An 18,680-nucleotide genomic window follows, 5' to 3' on the forward strand; every position below is an offset into this window, starting at 1 on the left:
CATCCATCCCTGTCAGGCCAAGCGGGCATCTCACCTCTCCATGTCAATCAGCAGCAATTAAAGCCTGTTCTGCAGCAGCTGAGACAGAGTACTGCATAATAGTTTATCAAGCCGAGACATACTGACCTAAAGTACCTCCTGCTCCTCCCAAAGAGCTTCTACAGCAGTGCAGTGTGCGTTCTAGGTTGTCTCCGCTGCTGCAGAACCTCATAATGCTAGTCCATCTGCGGACTAAGCTCTGTGACAAGACTATGATCATGTCAGTCAATCTGTAGCTATCATACCCTCTATAAAAAGGGGTTCTGCAGCAGTTGGGGGTTATACTATAGCCCTAGCAGTCATATTCCCTTTCTGCTGGCAGCAGAGAACAGATGTTTTTTCCATAGTTTCCCATGAAGCTTTTTATGGAGGCAGGGGGTGTTGGGGAGAGGGTTCCCCTTTAATGCAGTATTTCTCTTCAGCCTGTTCCTAACTCCATCTTGTTTCATCTGCTTGCAGTCCGGTCTTGTGTACACTGAAGAGGAATGGCAGAAAGAGTGGAATGAGTTAATTAAGCTCGCGTCTAGTGAACCACGGATGCATTATGGGACCAATGGTTCAAATTGTGTGGGGTAAGTAACGGGTGACGTCCACGGCTTATAATACGTGGGGGGTTAGAAGATCATAGCATGACATGATGGATCACTATAGACAGCTCCACATCTCTTGGGTCACCCCTCCCTAGCTGTAGAACCGGGACAAATCTACAACCATTGTAATCCGGTGACTGCCGGACCCCCACCGATGCTTAGCGTGAAGGGGATGGGGTTCTTGGTAAGCACAGTGGACCCTTTGGTGCCACTCCTGACCTAGAGCTGTGTTGCAATTCCTGACTCAACCTCTAGTCCAAAGTGGCGCTGTGTGACAGAGAAAAAAAAAGCATTATGTCGTCTTTAACGGTTGGACATTTGTAAGTATAGCTAATAGATATTCCATAAATGCTTATGGCTGCCAATCGTCCAAGCTTTAGTCGAGGACGGGATAATCTGCTGCTTCTTTCTGCTCTGTCCTGAGCGGTGGACCCCACACAGGCACAAATAATCGTCTCTTCCTAAGTAAGAGGCCGTAATCTTCCAAGTGCTGCAGTGTTCGTGCTTGTTTACTCTGCGGCTGGGAGTGAGTTCCTTCCTCTGATGAGGTCCCTGGATGACTCCTTGTAGCGTCGCAGGTCATTCCCGGGACTTTCACCAGCAAACTTGGCCAAATCGTGCCGTCCGTCTCACAACTTCACATCCTCCTTAGGAGAGATTGTGTGAACTTCTTTGAGGGGCTTGTAAAAAAAAAATCGAAGTCTTTTAAAACCAGCAGCCAAGTGATTATATCCGTGCGCCCGTGGACTTGGGACCTCTGAATGTTCATAAAATGTAATCGTGTTCTAGTCCTCTGACCGTCAATACTGTCTCATTGCTGCTGGTCTTAGTTGCCAATTTTAAAGGGGTTGTCTGGGATTAGAAAAAAAAACAACAACCTGCTTTTTGTTACCTAAAACAGCGGCACTCTTGTCTATGAGCTGGTATTGCAGCTCATCCCCATTCAAGGGAATACTGCAATACCAGACACAGCCTGTGGACAAGAGCAGCGCTGTTATTTTTTTTGGGGGGGGGGGGGGGAGCAGTCCCGTTAAATCCTACTGCAGCCCCTTCAGCTTACAGCCAAAGGGGCATAATGCACACAGGGTACGTGGTGCCACCCACTGCAGCACCACCATTGTTCCTGTGGCAGCCAAAGTAATGGTGGGGGTTTCCCTTCTCAGTGGTTAGTAATGGCAGCTCCAACAATCTCCACTCTGGGGGCAATGCTCACTACGGAGTCCTCTCTTTTGAATATCTGACTCCTGGAGGGTCCCATAAGACCCCTAGTAAATTCTGCATTGCAGTTTATATGACGGGATTATTTGTTCCACATCACATTCCATTGTAAATATCTGTAACGTTTATAGGGCATCGATAGTGGAAACCATTGAACAGTAAAATGAACAGCCGGAAGAGTGGACTTGATTTCTGATTGTTTTGCAGTGTGGAGGGCTCGGAGGAGCCGGTGTACGAGAGCCTGGAGGAGTTCCACGTCTTTGTCCTCGCTCATGTACTCAAGAGGCCCATTGTGGTGGTAGCGGACACAATGCTGAGGGACTCCGGAGGAGAAGGTAACCACGTCTTCCCTGCTGTCTGTCGCTGTCTGATTTCAGCTCCTGTCTCTTTCACTGCTCCATTTTTTCGTAATTCTTTCCGACTTTTAAATGACATGTTCATTATGTCAGAAGTTCGGGAACTTGACGCGCCCCCCTCCCCCCCCCCCTTTACTGAGTCCACGTGTAATGTACTGTAAATTGCTGCACATTTATTATTGTGGAATCTGTACCAATTAGACAGAGTGTGAATTCACCCTGTGGTGTCCGTGCGTCTCTTGAGGATTCTGCAAGATGATGTTGTGGCGGGATCACATAATGTTACATCTCGGGAGATAACGTGCGGCTAATCACACCACTTACGATGGGTTAATCATATTACACACGACAGAAAAAAAAAAGACCAGTGAGAGGTCACAGAATAGCGTAGAAACATGAATCCTTTATGAAGTACTGGACTAACCTCTGCACCTATGGGATTACTTTCATATGGGAACATTACATGGCGGCCATTCAGATGAATCCAGCAGAGTGAGAGCATGTAACGCAGGCATTAATCTCATGGGACGCCCCACACGTCGTCCTGAGAGCGTCATGTATACTTTACATATAGAATTAAAGTGAATCTGTCAGCTTAACATGCTGCTCTATGTAAGGGCGGCACATTACAGCTCCATATCTGTACACTGTTTTTGTGCCATTTTATCTACTAGAAGTACAGATCTGTAGTTCTAATATGCTGCTCTGACAGATTCACTTAACCCGTTAGTGACCGGCCCATCGTGTTTCTACGTCGGTCACTAACGGGCCTTATTCCGATGCCATAGACTTTTTACGTTGCGGCATCGGAATAAGTAAACCGAGCAGGGAGCTGTCAAATCTGCCAGAAGCAGCTGAGGGCTGGGGGCGTCCCTGCTCTGCCGTGTGAGATCGATATTAGTATCGATCTCACCCGTTTAACCCTTCAGATGCGGTGTTCAATAGCGAGCACCGCATCTGAGTGGTTTTGGAGAGAGGGAGGAGCTCCCTCTCATCCAACTGACACCCGGCGATACGATCACCGAGTGTCTGTGTCTCTAATGGCAGCCGGGGGCCTAATAAAGGCCCCCAGGTCTGCCTGGAGTGAATGCCTGCTAGAGTATTGCAGTGTATTATAAATGCGATCGCAGAATCGCATATTATAGTCCCCTAGTGGGACTAGTAAAAAAGTTTAATAAAGTTAATTGAAAAAAAAAATTGAAAAAAAATGAAAAACCCAGCTTTTCCCCTTACAAAATGCTTTACTATTAAAAAACCCAAAGTAAAGTTAAAAAGTTACACATATTTGGTATCGCCGCGTCCGTAACGACCCCGACTATAAATCTATTACATTATTTAACCCGCACGGTGAACGCCGTAAAAAATGTAATAAAAATCTATGGAAAAATTGCTGTTTTCTGTGAATCCTGACTTTAAAAAAATGTGATAAAAAGTGATCAAAAAGTCGCATCTACTCCAAAATGGTACCAATAAAAACTACAAGTCGTCCCGCAAAAAAAAAGCCCCCATACAACCGCATCGGTGAAAAAATAAAAACGTTACGGCTCTTCAAATATGGAGACACAAAAACAAATAATTTTGAAAAAGCGTTTTTCCTGTGTAAAAGTAGTAAAACATACAAAAACTATACAAACGTGGTATCGTTGCAATCGTAACAACCCGCTGAATAAAGTTGTTGTGTTATTTATATCACACGGTAAACGGCGTAGATTTAAGACGCGAAAGAGTGGCGAAATTTCACGTTTTTTTCTATTTCCCCCCCAAATAAAAGTTAATCAAAGTTAATTAATAAATAATATGTCCCCCAAAATGGTGCTATTAAAAAATACAACTTGTCCCGCAAAAAACAAGACCTTATACAGCTATGTCGACGCAAAAATAAAAAGGTTATAGCTCTTGGAATGCGACGATGGAAAAACGTAAAAAATGGCTTGGTCATTAAAGGGAATGTGTTGTTAGCAAAACATGTATTTTTTTTTTTAGGTAAACAATTAGTGTGTAGGTGATTAAACATTGTTCAAATTTATATTTTTTTTTTCACGAGTCAGGAAATATTATAAATTGGATTCAATTTATAATATTTCCCATTGCTGGTCACTAGATGGAGCCATTCCCAAAATTGCAGCATTGCTTTATGCTGCAAAATCGGGTAAAAATCCCTCGCTCTAGTGAGCTCTCAGAATCTCCCCCTCCTTTATCCTGGCTAGTGCCGGGAGAAACGAGGGGTTTGAATGGTGTAACCTCCTACACTGTGTGTCGCCATTTTTTGAGCTAACACACAGTGTAGAAGGTTTACATACAGTAGTAAAACACACTGAAACACGAACATACATAGAAATAACTTACCTGCTCCAGTCACTGCCGCTCCCTCCGGTCCGTCCGCTCCGTCTGCTGCCGCTGCTCCATGTGCACAAGTCCGGAAGCCGCGACCGGAAGTAGTAATCTTACTGTCCGGCCGCGACTTCCGGTCCACAGGAAAATGGCGCCGGACGGCGCACATTTCAAATTGAACTGTGTGGGAGCGGCGCATGCGCCGTTCCCACACAGCGGCGTACACGATAGTGGATGGAACGGGCCCTGTTCGCAGTCCCTATGGGACTGGAGCTGCCGTATTCCATGTCTGTATGTGTCGTTAATCGACACATACAGAAATGGAAAAAAAAATGGCAGCCCCCATAGGGAAGAAAAAGTGTAAAAATAAAAAAAAGTAACACAAATTAATCCAAACGTTTTTAATAAAGCACTAACATCTTTAACATATTAAAAAAAAATTTGGGTGACACTGTTCCTTTTAAGGTCTAAAATAGGCTGGTCATTAAGGGATTAAAGGTGCATAAAAAGTTGTCAGTGTGCAAGTTACATCCTGTATTATACTCCAGAGCTGCACTCACTATTCTGCTGGTGGAGTCACTGTGTATATACATTACATTACTTATCCTGCACTGATCATCAGTGTCTCCACCAGCAGAATAGTGAGTGCAGCTCTGGAGTATAATACAGGATGTATCTCAGGATCAGTACAGGATAAGTAATGTATTGTATGTACACCGTGACTACACCAGCAGAATAGTGAGTGCAGCTCTGGAGTATAATACAGGATATAACTCAGGATCAGTACAGGATAAGTAATGTAATGTATGTACACAGTGACTCCACCAGCAGAATAGTGAGTGCAGCTCTGGAGTATAATACAGGATATAACTCCGGATCAGTACAGGATAAGTAATGTAATGTATGTACACAGTGACTCCACCAGCAGAATAGTGAGTGCAGCTCTGGAGTATAATACAGGATGTAACTCAGGATTAGTACAGGATAAGTAATGTATTGTATGTACACAGTGACTCCGCCAGCAGAATAGTGAGTGCAGCTCTGGAGTATAATACAGGATGTAACTCAGGATCAGTACAGGATAAGTAATGTATTGTATGTACACCGTGACTCCACCATCAGTATAGTGAGTGCAGCTCTGGAGTATAATACAGGATATAACTCCGGATCAGTACAGGATAAGTAATGTAATGTATGTACACAGTGACTCCACCAGCAGAATAGTGAGTGCAGCTCTGGAGTATAATACAGGATATAACTCAGGATCAGTACAGGAGAAGTAATGTAATGTATGTACAGTGACTCCACCAGCAGAATAGTGAGTGCAGCTATAGATTGTTTCTATGTCTAAGCCGTAAAATAGTAGGCAATACTCTTTAACCCTTTAGAAGCCAGGACAATGTTCACACTTTTTCACATGCAGTTGCAGGCTTTCATCTTTTTCCTAACGATTCTCCTAACTCAAAAGCTGGGTGAGAACTCCTCTTGGCACTGTAATGATGATGATGATGATGGTGGTAGTAGTAGTGGCCATCCAGTATCTGTTGCCTGTGTGGAAGATAAAAATAAATCAGAAATGGCTGAGTAGGATAATAAAGAAAATTACCACTAGAGAAGGTCTCGCGTATTCCGTCTGCATACGGCTGCAGTCACACACGGCAGGTTTTGTTGGAGAAATTTCTGCTACTGACAATCGGTTCCATTCATCTAAATGTGGTTTTCTGCAGCAGGTGCCGGGATTTACAGGTTCTATTCAGATGAACAGAACAGATTTTCGCAGAAATTTATGCAACAAAATCTGCCAGATGTGAATCCAGCCATAGTTTTCCACAGGCAGATATCGCCCGTGTTTGCCATTTATAAAAATAGCGGCGATCAACAATACAGGTTGTCGATCGGCGCTCGTCACTCCATTCGCTCCCAGGCATCTGCATCATGTCGGCAGCGCATTGTTTACACAGGGAGACGCTCTGCCGACATCTCTGATATTTAGTGCTGCATAAAAGCTGCGATCACCCGATGTCCGAGCGTCTGATCTTCGTCCTGTTTACACCGGGCGATAAATCGGGAACGAGCGTTCATATGACCTGATCACCCAATCATTGGTCTGTGTAGGAGGACCTTAGCGGACAATTCTGCATAAACCATGTGATCGTCAGTCTGAGCGGCCGGGCTTCTGTTCTGTCGTCATCTTTTTTTTTTTTTTTCTTTGAAATGTGTTTTCTTGCTGCAATTTTGCGAAAATCTTGGCAAAGTGGTGCGGAAATACTGCAAGAAACGCATTTTGATTGTGGTGTGTGAACCCGGCTATAGTCGGCAAAATGCCACGATCCTGCAGCTCCCGGCCGGACACCAGCAAAGTATCACAGGGTCACTATACAGAAGGTGCAGGGACTGATTTATGGTGTAGGAGACGTTCACAACTGATCCCAAAAGCTGCTGGTGTTCATTCTCTTCCCTCGCTGTGGATTATGTGTATAGATTACCTGCTCCTTAACCCGTACACTGCCAACGCCCCGTGCAGCTGGAGGGTAAGTACACCTGGTGCTGGCAGATCACGCGGTATAGCGTAATCTGGAAGTGACGCGGAGCTGAAATGATCGGCTACTTGTCACAAAATATGCAAAACACAATGTTCCAAGTTGTGCTTAGCAGTGGGACCCAAAAGCAAGAAGCCTCCTTTCTGCATTGGAGCCGTTGCCATGAAAACGAGTGATGTCGCTATGACGTCATACGCCTCCAACTCACGTGTAGGAGAGGAGCACGCGGGGAGGACATGATCTGTGTCCTCTGTATGCAGATCCCAGCTAAATAGAATGATCTAATACCTGCAGACATGAGATCATTATACCTGTGATCTCCTTCCAGATCATGTCCTCCCAGCTTCCTCCAGCCCCAGGAAAGAAGCAAAAGAACAAAAATATTCTAATCTCTCCTCCAGCACATGATCTGCACCCCACGTTTCTATTAATACGTCACCGCTTCTGGTCCATTCATGAGTACAGCAATCTATGTTCCCCTCCCCAGTCCCAAAAAGGAACATTCAGATTGTAATAGTGTAAAAGTGTCGGCGACCTCCGAGCAGCTGCGCTGCGGGTAGTTGCGGCCGTAACCGCCATGAGAACCCGGCCGCCCAGCTGCTCCAACTGTATTGTGTGACTCTTACCTTACCTGGTGTTCTCTTTACTTCCAGCATTTGCCCCAATACCATTTGGAGGAATCTACCTTCCTTTGGAGGTCCCACCTAACAAGTGCCACTGCTCTCCGCTTGTTCTGGCGTATGACCAGGCCCACTTCTCTGCCCTCGTATCCATGGAACAGGGTGACCAGAGCAAGGAACAAGGTACAGTCCAGGCCTTCTAAATGTCACGCTTCATGAAATCACTAAATCCGTTCTGCAGAATGACATTAATCTTGTGTTCTGCTTGGAAATCAGTGAATTGTCTGGATCCGTATTCTTAGAGGAGACATGCCAGAAGTTAAAGGGGTGGCAAGGAGCGCTGTAGCCCTTTGGATCTCAGAATTGACCTATCATGGCCATATGCCCTCCCTGTGTGTGAGGAGGATACCCCTTTAGGCCACATGCACATTTTCTGGTGACCGTTCCGCAGCGTAATACAATACCAGCAAAGTAAATGTGATTTCACGTAATCGCCTCTTTATGTTGCAGAAAGTTTCCGCCGGTAAATCGGCCTGTGGTGCGGATTTTAAAATCTGTAGAATGTCAATTTCTCTGTTTCAGTCTCGGAATTGTATCTGCAAATTTTATGGGAAAAGAAAATCACTGAAATCTGCAGCATAAAATTTGCACCTGTTTCCACATCAAAAGTTACAATCCGCGCATAAAAACCCGCAGCAATAAAGGAGCACTCCACTTCTTTTTTAATTGCACCCTCCATTTGTACATTGATGTATCAGTGGGGTGCTGTGTGCAGAAATACATACCGATCCCCGCATCGTGTCATTTTTTTGGGCCCAGCGCCGCTCACATGATCTTCCCTCTGACTTGTCTGGAGTCACTGTGCTTTTGAGTAAACCGGAAATCAGGTAGTCAATGCATTCCTATGGGAGCCGGACCGAGGCCAGAACGAGGCTCCATAGGAATGCATTGAGAGCCTGACTTCCGGTTTACTCAAAAGCAGCGATTCCGGACCAGGTCAGAAGGAAGACCAGGTGAGCGGCGCAGGACCCGAAAAACGACGTATCGAGTATTTGTGCACACAGCACCCCACTGATGCACCAATGTACAAATGGAGGGTGCAATAAAAAAAAAAAAAAAAAAAAAGGTGGAGTCCTCCTTTAAGTGTGGGGTTTACCTGCGGAATCGCTGCAGATTTTCCATCTCACATTCTGCAATGTGTGCATGTAGCCTCAAAGTTCCTTTAGGTTGACATGTAAAAATGTGAAACCGGTCTCTAATATCTTCCTTCTACGCCGAGATCTGATCACATGGAGTTACGGGAATGAAGACCCTGTCGTGACTTGTCGGGTGCAGTGTTCTCATCGTCGACCTTGTCCTCACATATACCACTATAGCCAGGCAGGATGGAAATATCACTGTTTGTTGACTTGGATCCACACAATGTACATGACATCACTGCAACGGACAGAAATCAGAAGGGACAGGTCTCAGTGGTGCAGCCTCAGGCTTTAGGCCTGTAACTTCAAATCATCTAATCTCAGTATAGACAGAAAGATATATATTAAAGGGTTTTTCCAGTCCCTAAAAATTGATGGCCTATCCTCCGGATGGCCTATCCTTGCTCACTGTGAATAGTCGACACGCATGTAGTGGTAATTCACAGTAAAGTGAATGGGAGAAGCCTGCGATACTGTGAATCTCCGCTACATCCTCGTGGTCAGGAGAAGCAGCTCTGCGTAGTCTGACGCCATCAGCGGTGTCGCAGCTCGCAGTAGTGTTGTTATCGCTGTAGGATTCATAACCGTCCACGTGGAGCAGAAATGTCCTTTTGATATTGTGAATTTGCTTCTGACGTTCTCTCCTTCTTTCCTTGTATACACGCAGCGCCTTTCATCCCCCTGACGGACTCTCAGCACAAGTTACTACCAGTGCACTTTGCAGTTGATCCTGGAAAAGACTGGGAGTGGGGCAAGAACGACTCTGATAATGTCCGGCTGGCAGGGTACGTAGTATATAAGTATACAGTTCCTGATCCCACTGACGGTCAGGTCTGCCATAGACGTCTATGGAGCCAGTATGGTCTCTGATTTCATCTGCCGGGTTTTGTTGGATTACGTGTGATGACAGAAGAGAAGGCCCGGCGTTCTTAATCACGTACTGTATGTACGGGGGTATTCTCCCCTAGAAGCATTTCTCCGTACATCCGGCATCTGATGGAGCAGTCGCTTTCACCCACGATGATTTTGTTATTTACCCCCATTAACGTCAGTCTTTTGTAACGATCCGTGCACCTATGTGAGCAGGACACGACCAGGACAGGCTTTTTCTTTACACCGGCGCATTCTAGTCCGCAGTACTAATGGCGGAGACGTCTGCAGCGGAGCACAACAATTGTTAAATGTTTGTAATGCTCTCACCGATTCAGCCACCCCCCCCCCCCCCTCACATGTAAAGTCTATGGATCTGTTGCTCACATGAAAGTCCATAGATGTGTGTGAGACGTGGCAGCGTGGCACGTGGGGCTCAGTCATTGAAGAAAGTTAAACTGTTCGGGCAGATTCACACGAACGAGTGGCGGTTTTCACGTCCGAGCCGCACCTGTGCGGGACCCGTTTTCATGGATCCCTCATAGACTCGAGTCTATTGAGGGATCCGTGAATACGGCCGGAAATAGGACATGTCCTATTTTTCCACGGACCCTTCGCACAGTCTGTTCAAACAACAGACTGCACACGGAAGCCATATCAGGACAACTCTGAATATATACCCATTGTGGTCTCTAGCATACCTTCACGTTGGCTGTTACCCAACTGTCTAAAGTTCCTGAAAGGCAATTCTGTAGATATGCAGCAATATAAGAAAGAGGGAACGGTGACGGCACAACTTGGCAGATTTGCCATTCAGCAGTCGGTGCCGCCATGTGAACTGCTGACGGTAACTTTCAGATTAATGTTCATTAACATTAGCGGGGGGGAAAACAAATTGTGATATAGGACAGAACAGCAGCAGGAAACCCGGAGATTATGTGGGGGGGGGGTCTCTTTTCTTGGATGTTCCTCGTGGTTACCGGTGGCTTTCCTCACCACGTGCCCATGCTGAGGGGCATATTAAGTCTGGAGGTTTTCCCGTGCGTGCGGACGTATTTTGGTGGCAGACAGAGGACAATGCCTCCTCTCCTTACAGGGCATGACGTCATCTTCTAGTCTGTGCCTATAAATGTTTCACTAGCTGCTCCTGCGTGGGGGGGGGGGGTAATATAATCTGCTTTTCTGCTGCAGACGATTATTTCATGTAAACATAGGAGCGCTCGTCGCTGCAGCCGCTCACCCAGACCATGAGGGGTGCTGTAGTGTATTACTGTGGCTGTAGTGGGCTGCTCTGGGCACATGTCAGACATGTGGGCACCACACGACCTGGTCACACGTGTAGACCACCACAGTTTGGTTACTCTATATTAGGGCCGGTGTGGTCTCTATGGGCTGTTTGGTTGAATGTAATCTGTCTAGAGCTGTGAATCCACAGATAAGCATGTGCGGGTGCTGGGGTGGCAGCCTCCTTTGGGTGCTGATCAGCATACAGGTGTGGCGGGTATAGGTTATGTGTGTCTACATATTACCATTCTGGTTTCCTGTATTGGGTTATGGATGGACTCGTGCCAGGTTGCTGCCCTCTTGTGGCTGGTTTAATGAAATACATTTGTTGCATTGTGTTGTATTTTGGTAACTTCTTGGTGGTAATTGTGTTATTTTCTGATTCTGTACATTAAGGCCCCATGCACACGACCATAAAACCGCGGACCCTACCACAGTTTTACGGACCTATTCGGTCCTATTGGTTGTGGACACCTTTCAATAGCGCTACGGATGGGTGTCCGTGCCGGGAATTATGGAGCATGTCCTATTTTTCGTCTTTTACGGGCCGTGCTCCTACACTTTTTGTATGGGAGCACGGCCTGAATATGCGGGCGGCCGTCAGTGCCCGCAATCGTGGGCTGTGATTACGGGCACGGCCGTGTGCATGAGACCGAAGATGTTCAGTTTCTGCCTTTGAAAATTCTAGTTTGAAGATATTGTAAAGTATAACAGATCTCCATGGGATGTGAAGTTGAATACAATCTATTGCCCTCTGTTATCAGACATGTCAGGTGATACACTTCAACCAGATTTGTGAACTTGACCTTACCCATAACTTGTAGTCAACCTCGTCCCTACAGTATTTTACAGCGATGTCGCCCTATCTCCCTCCAATATGAACAGTGCTCCCCTTCCCACTTCTGCGGTAGTCACAGCAGCCACTTTGTTCTCATAGCAGAGCCTCCCCGCGCAGTCGCCTCCAGGCCGCTCCCCGCGCAGTCGCCTCCAGGCCGCTCCCCGCGCAGTCGCCTCCAGGCCGCTCCCCGCGCAGTCGCCTCCGGGCTCTTCAAGTATAGCTGCCCATAGACATGTGGTGTTTGGCGCTAAAGTTGCCAACTTTAGGTTTGGTGTCCCCTTAGCATAGATATATTGTATGTATAGGCCGGTATATGAAATGTAATGTAACAGGTTGTTTTGTGTCTAGGGTTACGTTATCATTGGAAGCGAAGTTAAACTTGCTGCACAGTTACATGACGGTCACGTGGCTTTCCCTGCCCTGTGAGATGCAGGTGAGTGACAAGCGTCTAATGAAGCCAATAAAAGGGTTTGTGTTTTTTTTAACTCCGCTTTAAAAGGTCGAAGTTTTTTCTTGTTAGAAAGGATTAGGCTCTGTTCACACTACATTGGTGCGATTCATTCCCTGTATAAGCGGGGAATTCTCCTGACATAATAGGGCAGATTTACTAACACAATTATCACAGTGGAAGAAGCTGTATGATCAATTTGGCGCATCACGTTTGACACTTCCGTTGGTTGGACTTTAGACCAATATTTTGCCGCATTTTAAGCCACACCCATTTTAAAGATCCTTTTCAAAGCGATCTAGTAAGGTGCAAAAAGTATCTAAAACACATATTTAAGGGGTTGTCCGGGCACGGGTCCATTTTTCATAACGATGACCTATCCACAGGATTGGTCATCAGTATATGATCGATGGGGTCAGCTGCTCTGGATGCCTCCGGGCACCGGTTGTTATGCAGTGGTCGGTCCGGAAGCAGATGGCTCTGGGTCGCAGTATAACGGCCCTGCTGAACTGTTCCTGGTCAGTGGTTGTAGTGTGCGGAGCCATCATATCGAGTCACAATTCTGGTGCGTGTATCTTAGGCCCTTTTCACATCACGTTATTTTTCCTTCTGTCGGAGGTGGAAGTCGGGAGGAGTTTCGAGTCGACCTCCGACAGAAGGCACCAACGTGTCCCACTGTATAGGCATACAGCGGGACACATCGCCTGAACTCCCCGGGCACAGCGCTAATTTAAGTGAAGTGTCTGGGGAAGCCCCTGACAGCACTAAGTCCTGGTGTCCCCGGCCAGAGCATCGGTACTGCGGCACTCCATATATGGACAGTGATGTCAGGGGCTTCCCCAACGCTGGAATCCCAGGGCTGAGCGCTATCTGATGTTCTTCCTGGGGAAGCTCCCCGAGGTATACGTTTAACTTAAACCTGTGACTGATGCCATACAGTGGCATTCGTCACACGTAGGCTCCGATGTTAAAAATACCTATACCGCACAATACGAGGCTTTTTTTGCGGGATCTCTCAGGATGGAACAGCGTCGTATACTACGTTATTCAATCCTCCAAAAAGAAAAGGGTGTCCAGCATGACAGAGGCCAAAAGGACACTCTTGGCCTCCACTGGGCTAAAGGAGCCCTATGGGCCAAACATGATGTGAACAGGGCCTTCGTAATAAACCTCCCCTAATAGATGAGTTGAGCTGTTTACTTGTCTTCTGGATCAACACTGCAGGATAAAATGTTGAACTTTATAAATCAAGTCTGTGCTATAGAATAGATGGACCGTAAACACAATAGGCAGATATATAAATGCAGAATACACTTGTTGCTTTTTGTGTTTTTTTTGCTTATATGGAGAAATCTACAGTAAAAGTGCAATAAACAGGCTGCACCCCCCCCCCCCCAAAACCAACCCAGGAGATGTAACATCTAATGAAATGGAAGATTGTGATGCCTCCTCCTAAGGTCTCGCTAGAGCTTTACATTTCCAGACACGGGTGCCTGATGGGTCCCATTAAGGGAGTTTAGTAGTCGTCTCCCAAATACATTCTCCACATTCATGATGGGCTCAGGTTTGAGGAGGAGATAATCAGATGAGAGCTCATTGTGGGTCAGTGCACTCTGTCATTTACAATCCTACAAAGGACATGATGTAAAAATCGATCCTAGAATTCCAGCCAAGTTCTGATATTTTCTTTGTATATTTACAGGCCCCCCTCGCGCAGCCCGAGTCCCCGACCGCATCTGCTGGTGATGACGCAAGGTCTGCTGCCGAATCTGGAGAGTCCGACAAAGAGTCTGTCTGCAGCAGCTCGGCGAGCAACGGAGGCAGCAAAACCGGGAAGGAGAAAGACAAGGAGAAAGAGAAGTCAAAGAAGGAGAAGGACAAGGAGAAAGATAAAAAGCGAGCGGACTCTGTGGCCAACAAACTGGGCAGCTTTGGGAAGAGTTTGGGCAGTAAACTGAAGAAAAACATGGGTGGCTTAATGCACAGCAAGAGCGGAAAGTCTGGAATGAGCAACGGACAAGGCGACACGTTGGAGAAGAAAAAGAAAGGCCGAAAAGGAAGCAAAGAGGATTCCTCTCAAGGTGACCTCTCCACGTCTTCTGAGAAGTCCTCTGCCAAGTCAACGACGGACAAGGCCCAAGGCGATCCCTACAAATACAGCCACGATGTCAAACTGAGCCTGAGCATCCTACGAGCGGCCATGCAAGGGGAGCGCAAGTTTATCTTCGCCTGCCTCTTAAAAACCAGCGACCGCCAGCCTTACCAGAAGCAAATGATCCAGAGGTATCTGGCCGATGCCCACGAGAGGTTCATAGCTGAGCAGAAGCAGAGGGAGGCCGAGAAAAAGGCGCTCCTGAACTGCGGCGCGGCAAAGAGACTAGAGCAGGACGGCACGTTGCAACCTAAAGCCGACGAGCTTCTCCCGCTTCCTACATATTCCCAAGTGACTAATAACTATGGGATGCAGGGTCTGGAGTACGGTCCTGCCATGAAAGGAGCGTTACCTTCCAGTTATTCTGGGGGCTTCACTATCCCCCGACCATCCATAGTCAACACATCGGACAGTTCCCACGCCCACAGCTACCATGACAGTAGACGGCAGGTAGCAGGTGGCTCATGCAATAATCTGCCCTCCTATGCCTCCCTCCCCCGGCACTGCATGCAGGCCCGGCCTCATCCGTACCAATCCAGCCCTCCACACATTGGCCGGCTTTCTCCTTCCGAGTCAGAACTTCCCCCAGTCTATCCGGAGGAGGGTGAGCAGACTGTTTGCGTCGTGCACAGCAATGGCTACCAGGACTACACAGACCCCAGATCAGGGACCTCTGACGGCAGCAGCAAAGTCCGGACACACTACAACGTCCAGCAGACCAAGTGTAAGCAGACGCACTGCAATTTTTACGGACATCCTGAAACAGGAAACTACTGCTCGTGCTGCTACAAAGAGGAACTGAGGCGGAAAGAGAGGGAAAAACAGGCTTTAATACACAGGTTTTGAGGGACTCCAAATATCCTGGACTTGGAAAAAAATCCATTAAGTGTTCCAGTAGGGGGCAGCATTGGGGAGGATGCAATATGTTTCTACAGACTTTTCCTTTAAGTGTTTTATGGTTGTTTTTGAATGCAAAAAAAAAGGAAAACTCCATATTTGTTCCTAAATTAGAAGTAAATATTTTCCGGAGAAAAAAAAAAGAAATAATGCAAATTTGGTAATTTTGTAAGTGATGACACATTTTCACAAGTTTGCCTCCTTAGCACTTTAGGTAATTCCCCCTCCCCCGTTCTGTTATTTAAATTCACGACTCCCATTCCCAATGCGATTTGGAAGGAGTTAATCTCTGATGTTTCGGGAGCGCTCCTCTCTAAGCATTGAAAATTGAGTAACTTTTTCTTTAGGCCAGGGATAATAAATCCATTCCCGGTTACTGTGGTATCTTTGCTTTAGAGACCTGCTCGTTTAGTTTTTCCCATTATTTTTTCTTTATCTCATTTACCAAGTCCCTACATAAAACGGCAGGTGTCTTGCGCTCCTTTCAGGCACAAAACGGCTGCCTTCCCATTGTGAAGTCTAAAAAAAAAAGTACTCGTAATTGAAAAGCAGCGCAAAACTGGATTGTAAGTGTTGCACACGGCAGCCAATAGAATCACAGGTTTCATTTACTTAAAGGGGTTGTTCAGGATTAAAAAAAAAAAAAACCACGGCTACGTTCTTCTAGGAACAGCGCCACACCTGTCTTTGTTTTGTTTCTGGTATTGCAGCTTGGCTCAATTGAAGTGAATACAGCCGAGCTGCAATACTATACACAACCTGTAGACAGGTGTGGCGCCATTCTTTTGGGGAAAAAAAGTAGCCATGTTTTTCTAATCCTGTACCACCCCCCTTTAAATGCACTACACAAATGTCAGCTGGAATCTCATTGGTTGCTACATGTAACGCAGCAGTTTTCTTTTGATTTGGTAATCGTCAATAAGCCGCGTCAATTGGTTTATGGACATGATCCGAGTGTCGGCGACTTGTCCCCTCTCCTGACATGTCTGTTTTAGTAATGACTTGTATTCCCCATAAAATAACCGTTCTGGAGCATCTTTTCTTCGAGCTCTTATGTTGTGTTATCTAAATGTACCCTTAGGCCTTGTTCACACTGAGTTTTTTTTGCAGGCGGAAAAAACTGCTTCTAAATTCCTTCAGGAATTCCTTTGACAATTGAGCGCCGCGGGCAAAAAACGCTTTGTCTGCCTCCCATTGATGTCAATGTGAGGTCAGAGAGGGAAACGCTTGAAGAAAGGGTATAACGGGTTTTTTCTCACAAGTGTTTTTTCCCGCTCGTGAGAAATTTGCCTCCGCCACCCATTGACATCAATGGGAGTTGGTTTTTGGCGCGGTCTCCACGTCAAAAACAGCGTTAAAAAAAAACTCAGTGTGAACAAGGCCTTAAACTGGAATGACACGAGTAGTTTTTGCCACACTTTTCTAATTGCAACAAAACGCTCCATTTTTGTAAAAACTGACGGATTTGCCACACTTACCAACATCTCGGCAAAGGCCGCAGTGAAAATTGTGTAAAAAAACCCCCCCAGCCATTAAATGTACCTTTATTTCTCTCTGAAATGTAGGAATAAATTGGACAACTGGGTGTTCCCCCTTTGATAAGGGGAATAGTGACCCCCTGGTAACACCCAGTAGTCCATTTATTCATACATTTCTAGGAGGAATAACAGAGGAACGGTACAACACTGAGTTCTAAGATGCTGGAGAATAGTTATTTCATGGGGAGGGGGCCGGTCCTCAGTCTTGGAGCAAAACCCAGAACGTTCCACTTGGTACTAAACCGTCACATTTCTGTCATTCTAGAAGTGGAAACTTTATTGTAAAGTGAAACTATTTTTATACTGTAAGATTGAAAGTTCTGCGCTGTTTGGGGTCTGTGGACACTGGAAGTATTTTTAAAGTCGATCTATCCCAGAATTAAAAAACACTTTTTTTATCTAGTTTTTCTTTCACCAATCCTTCAATTCCCTGAGAGTCTATGCAGCAATACAAGTGTCAGTGGAGCGTGGCATTGTTCTCCCGGATCCACAAACAGCTGACGGTCCCTTTTATGAAGCTGCTAACCATCCCTCACCCCGACTTCCATACTACCTCTGTGCTGGCAGATAAACAAAACACTCGGAATAATCTGTATAGAAAGATCTATGGCTCTATTGTGAAGAGCGGAGAATGTTATGACTGACTGGGGGGGGGATATATTTTTTTATACTTTGTAGTTTTTAAAGATGAGAGGGTTTATCCAGGACTTTAACATTGACATTGGTCCATCAGTATTGAATTGGTGGGTGTCTGACTCTTGGCACCCCTGCCGATCAGCTGTCTGAAGGGGGCGCTGCAGCCTCTTCATTGTTTACATAGGGTTCTTTCCGGTTCACACTTGTACGCGCCGTTACTTCTGTAGTGGCTGTGCGGGGTATTGCAGCGCTGTCCAAAAGCAAGTGAATAGGGCAGCGCTGCAATACCTCGCACAGCCACTCCAAAAGTAATGGCGCGTGCAAGTGTGAACCGGAAAGAAACCTATGTAAACAATGAAGCGGCCGAGGTACTTGTAAACGGCTGATCGTCGGGGTGCGGAGAGTCAGACTCCCCCACTGTTCTAATATCGATGGCCCATCCTACGGATTGTCGATCACTCTTGGATTCCTGGATAACCCCTTTAGGAGGATGACCTTTTCTGAGTTTTCCATCCTTGTGTTTGACGTTTCATCTGGTGGCCGTTATCATCCTCATCATCTCACCGTTTCGTTGTTACACCTTTTGATCCTTTTATTCCCTCAATGTGTAATTTTTTTGGAAGAGCTTAGCCATGAAAACACGATGTAAATACGACTGCGGCATAAATGGTTATTTTATGCGATGCTTTGAATGTTTTAGTTGAATTTCTGTTTTTTTTTTTTTTTTAAAAAAATGCAAAAAAGTTTGTAATCTGAAAAAGGCACTTTCTTCAAGTATGTAGTGATGGTGATGAGCTGCGAGATTCTTTTGTATACCCAGAAGGCAATGCTTTACCTGGACGAGGCACCGGCACGTACCGGAGGCAGCCATGTTGTAGCCGAAACAATATTTCTTTTGATGTTTTAGTTGTCTTTTTTTTTTTATTACAGTCATTTTGTTACTAATCGTATTCTCTTCATTTGCTTAAAATAATCCAATTGGCTGTCGGGGCATGATGGGAGTTGTAGAGCCGCAATTTTTGGAAAATTGACGTACAATGTAGTATTGGTATTTTCGGGCCTAGTGACTTCACCAAACCACGTGTCACTATAGCGCCATTCTACAACATGGCCGCCTTCACCAG

The 18,680-nt window shown here is 46.0% G+C and overlaps 1 protein-coding gene and 1 long non-coding RNA gene across 5 annotated transcripts in view; one reads left to right on the plus strand and one right to left on the minus strand.

The window, feature by feature from the left end:
- OTUD7B (OTU deubiquitinase 7B) overlaps nt 1–17,803 on the plus strand; it is a 52,101-nt gene extending 34,298 nt beyond the window's left edge. Inside the window, exons 6-11 of the mRNA XM_075844341.1 lie at nt 499–611; nt 2,055–2,182; nt 7,728–7,877; nt 9,561–9,678; nt 12,234–12,318; nt 14,036–17,803. Coding sequence (XP_075700456.1) covers nt 499–611; nt 2,055–2,182; nt 7,728–7,877; nt 9,561–9,678; nt 12,234–12,318; nt 14,036–15,331 — 1,890 coding nt within the window. The 3' untranslated portion in view covers nt 15,332–17,803. The remainder of the gene's footprint in view (nt 1–498; nt 612–2,054; nt 2,183–7,727; nt 7,878–9,560; nt 9,679–12,233; nt 12,319–14,035) is intronic.
- Nucleotides 4,921–18,680, minus strand: part of LOC142664914 (uncharacterized) — a 254,020-nt gene continuing 240,260 nt past the window's right edge. For all 4 annotated transcript variants that reach the window (XR_012851407.1, XR_012851409.1, XR_012851408.1 and 1 more), the window contains exon 5: nt 4,921–6,082. This is a non-coding gene — a long non-coding RNA (uncharacterized LOC142664914). The remainder of the gene's footprint in view (nt 6,083–18,680) is intronic.

The sequence above is a fragment of the Rhinoderma darwinii genome, chromosome 12 (genome assembly GCF_050947455.1).
Source record: "Rhinoderma darwinii isolate aRhiDar2 chromosome 12, aRhiDar2.hap1, whole genome shotgun sequence".
Taxonomy (NCBI): Eukaryota; Metazoa; Chordata; class Amphibia; order Anura; family Rhinodermatidae; genus Rhinoderma; species Rhinoderma darwinii.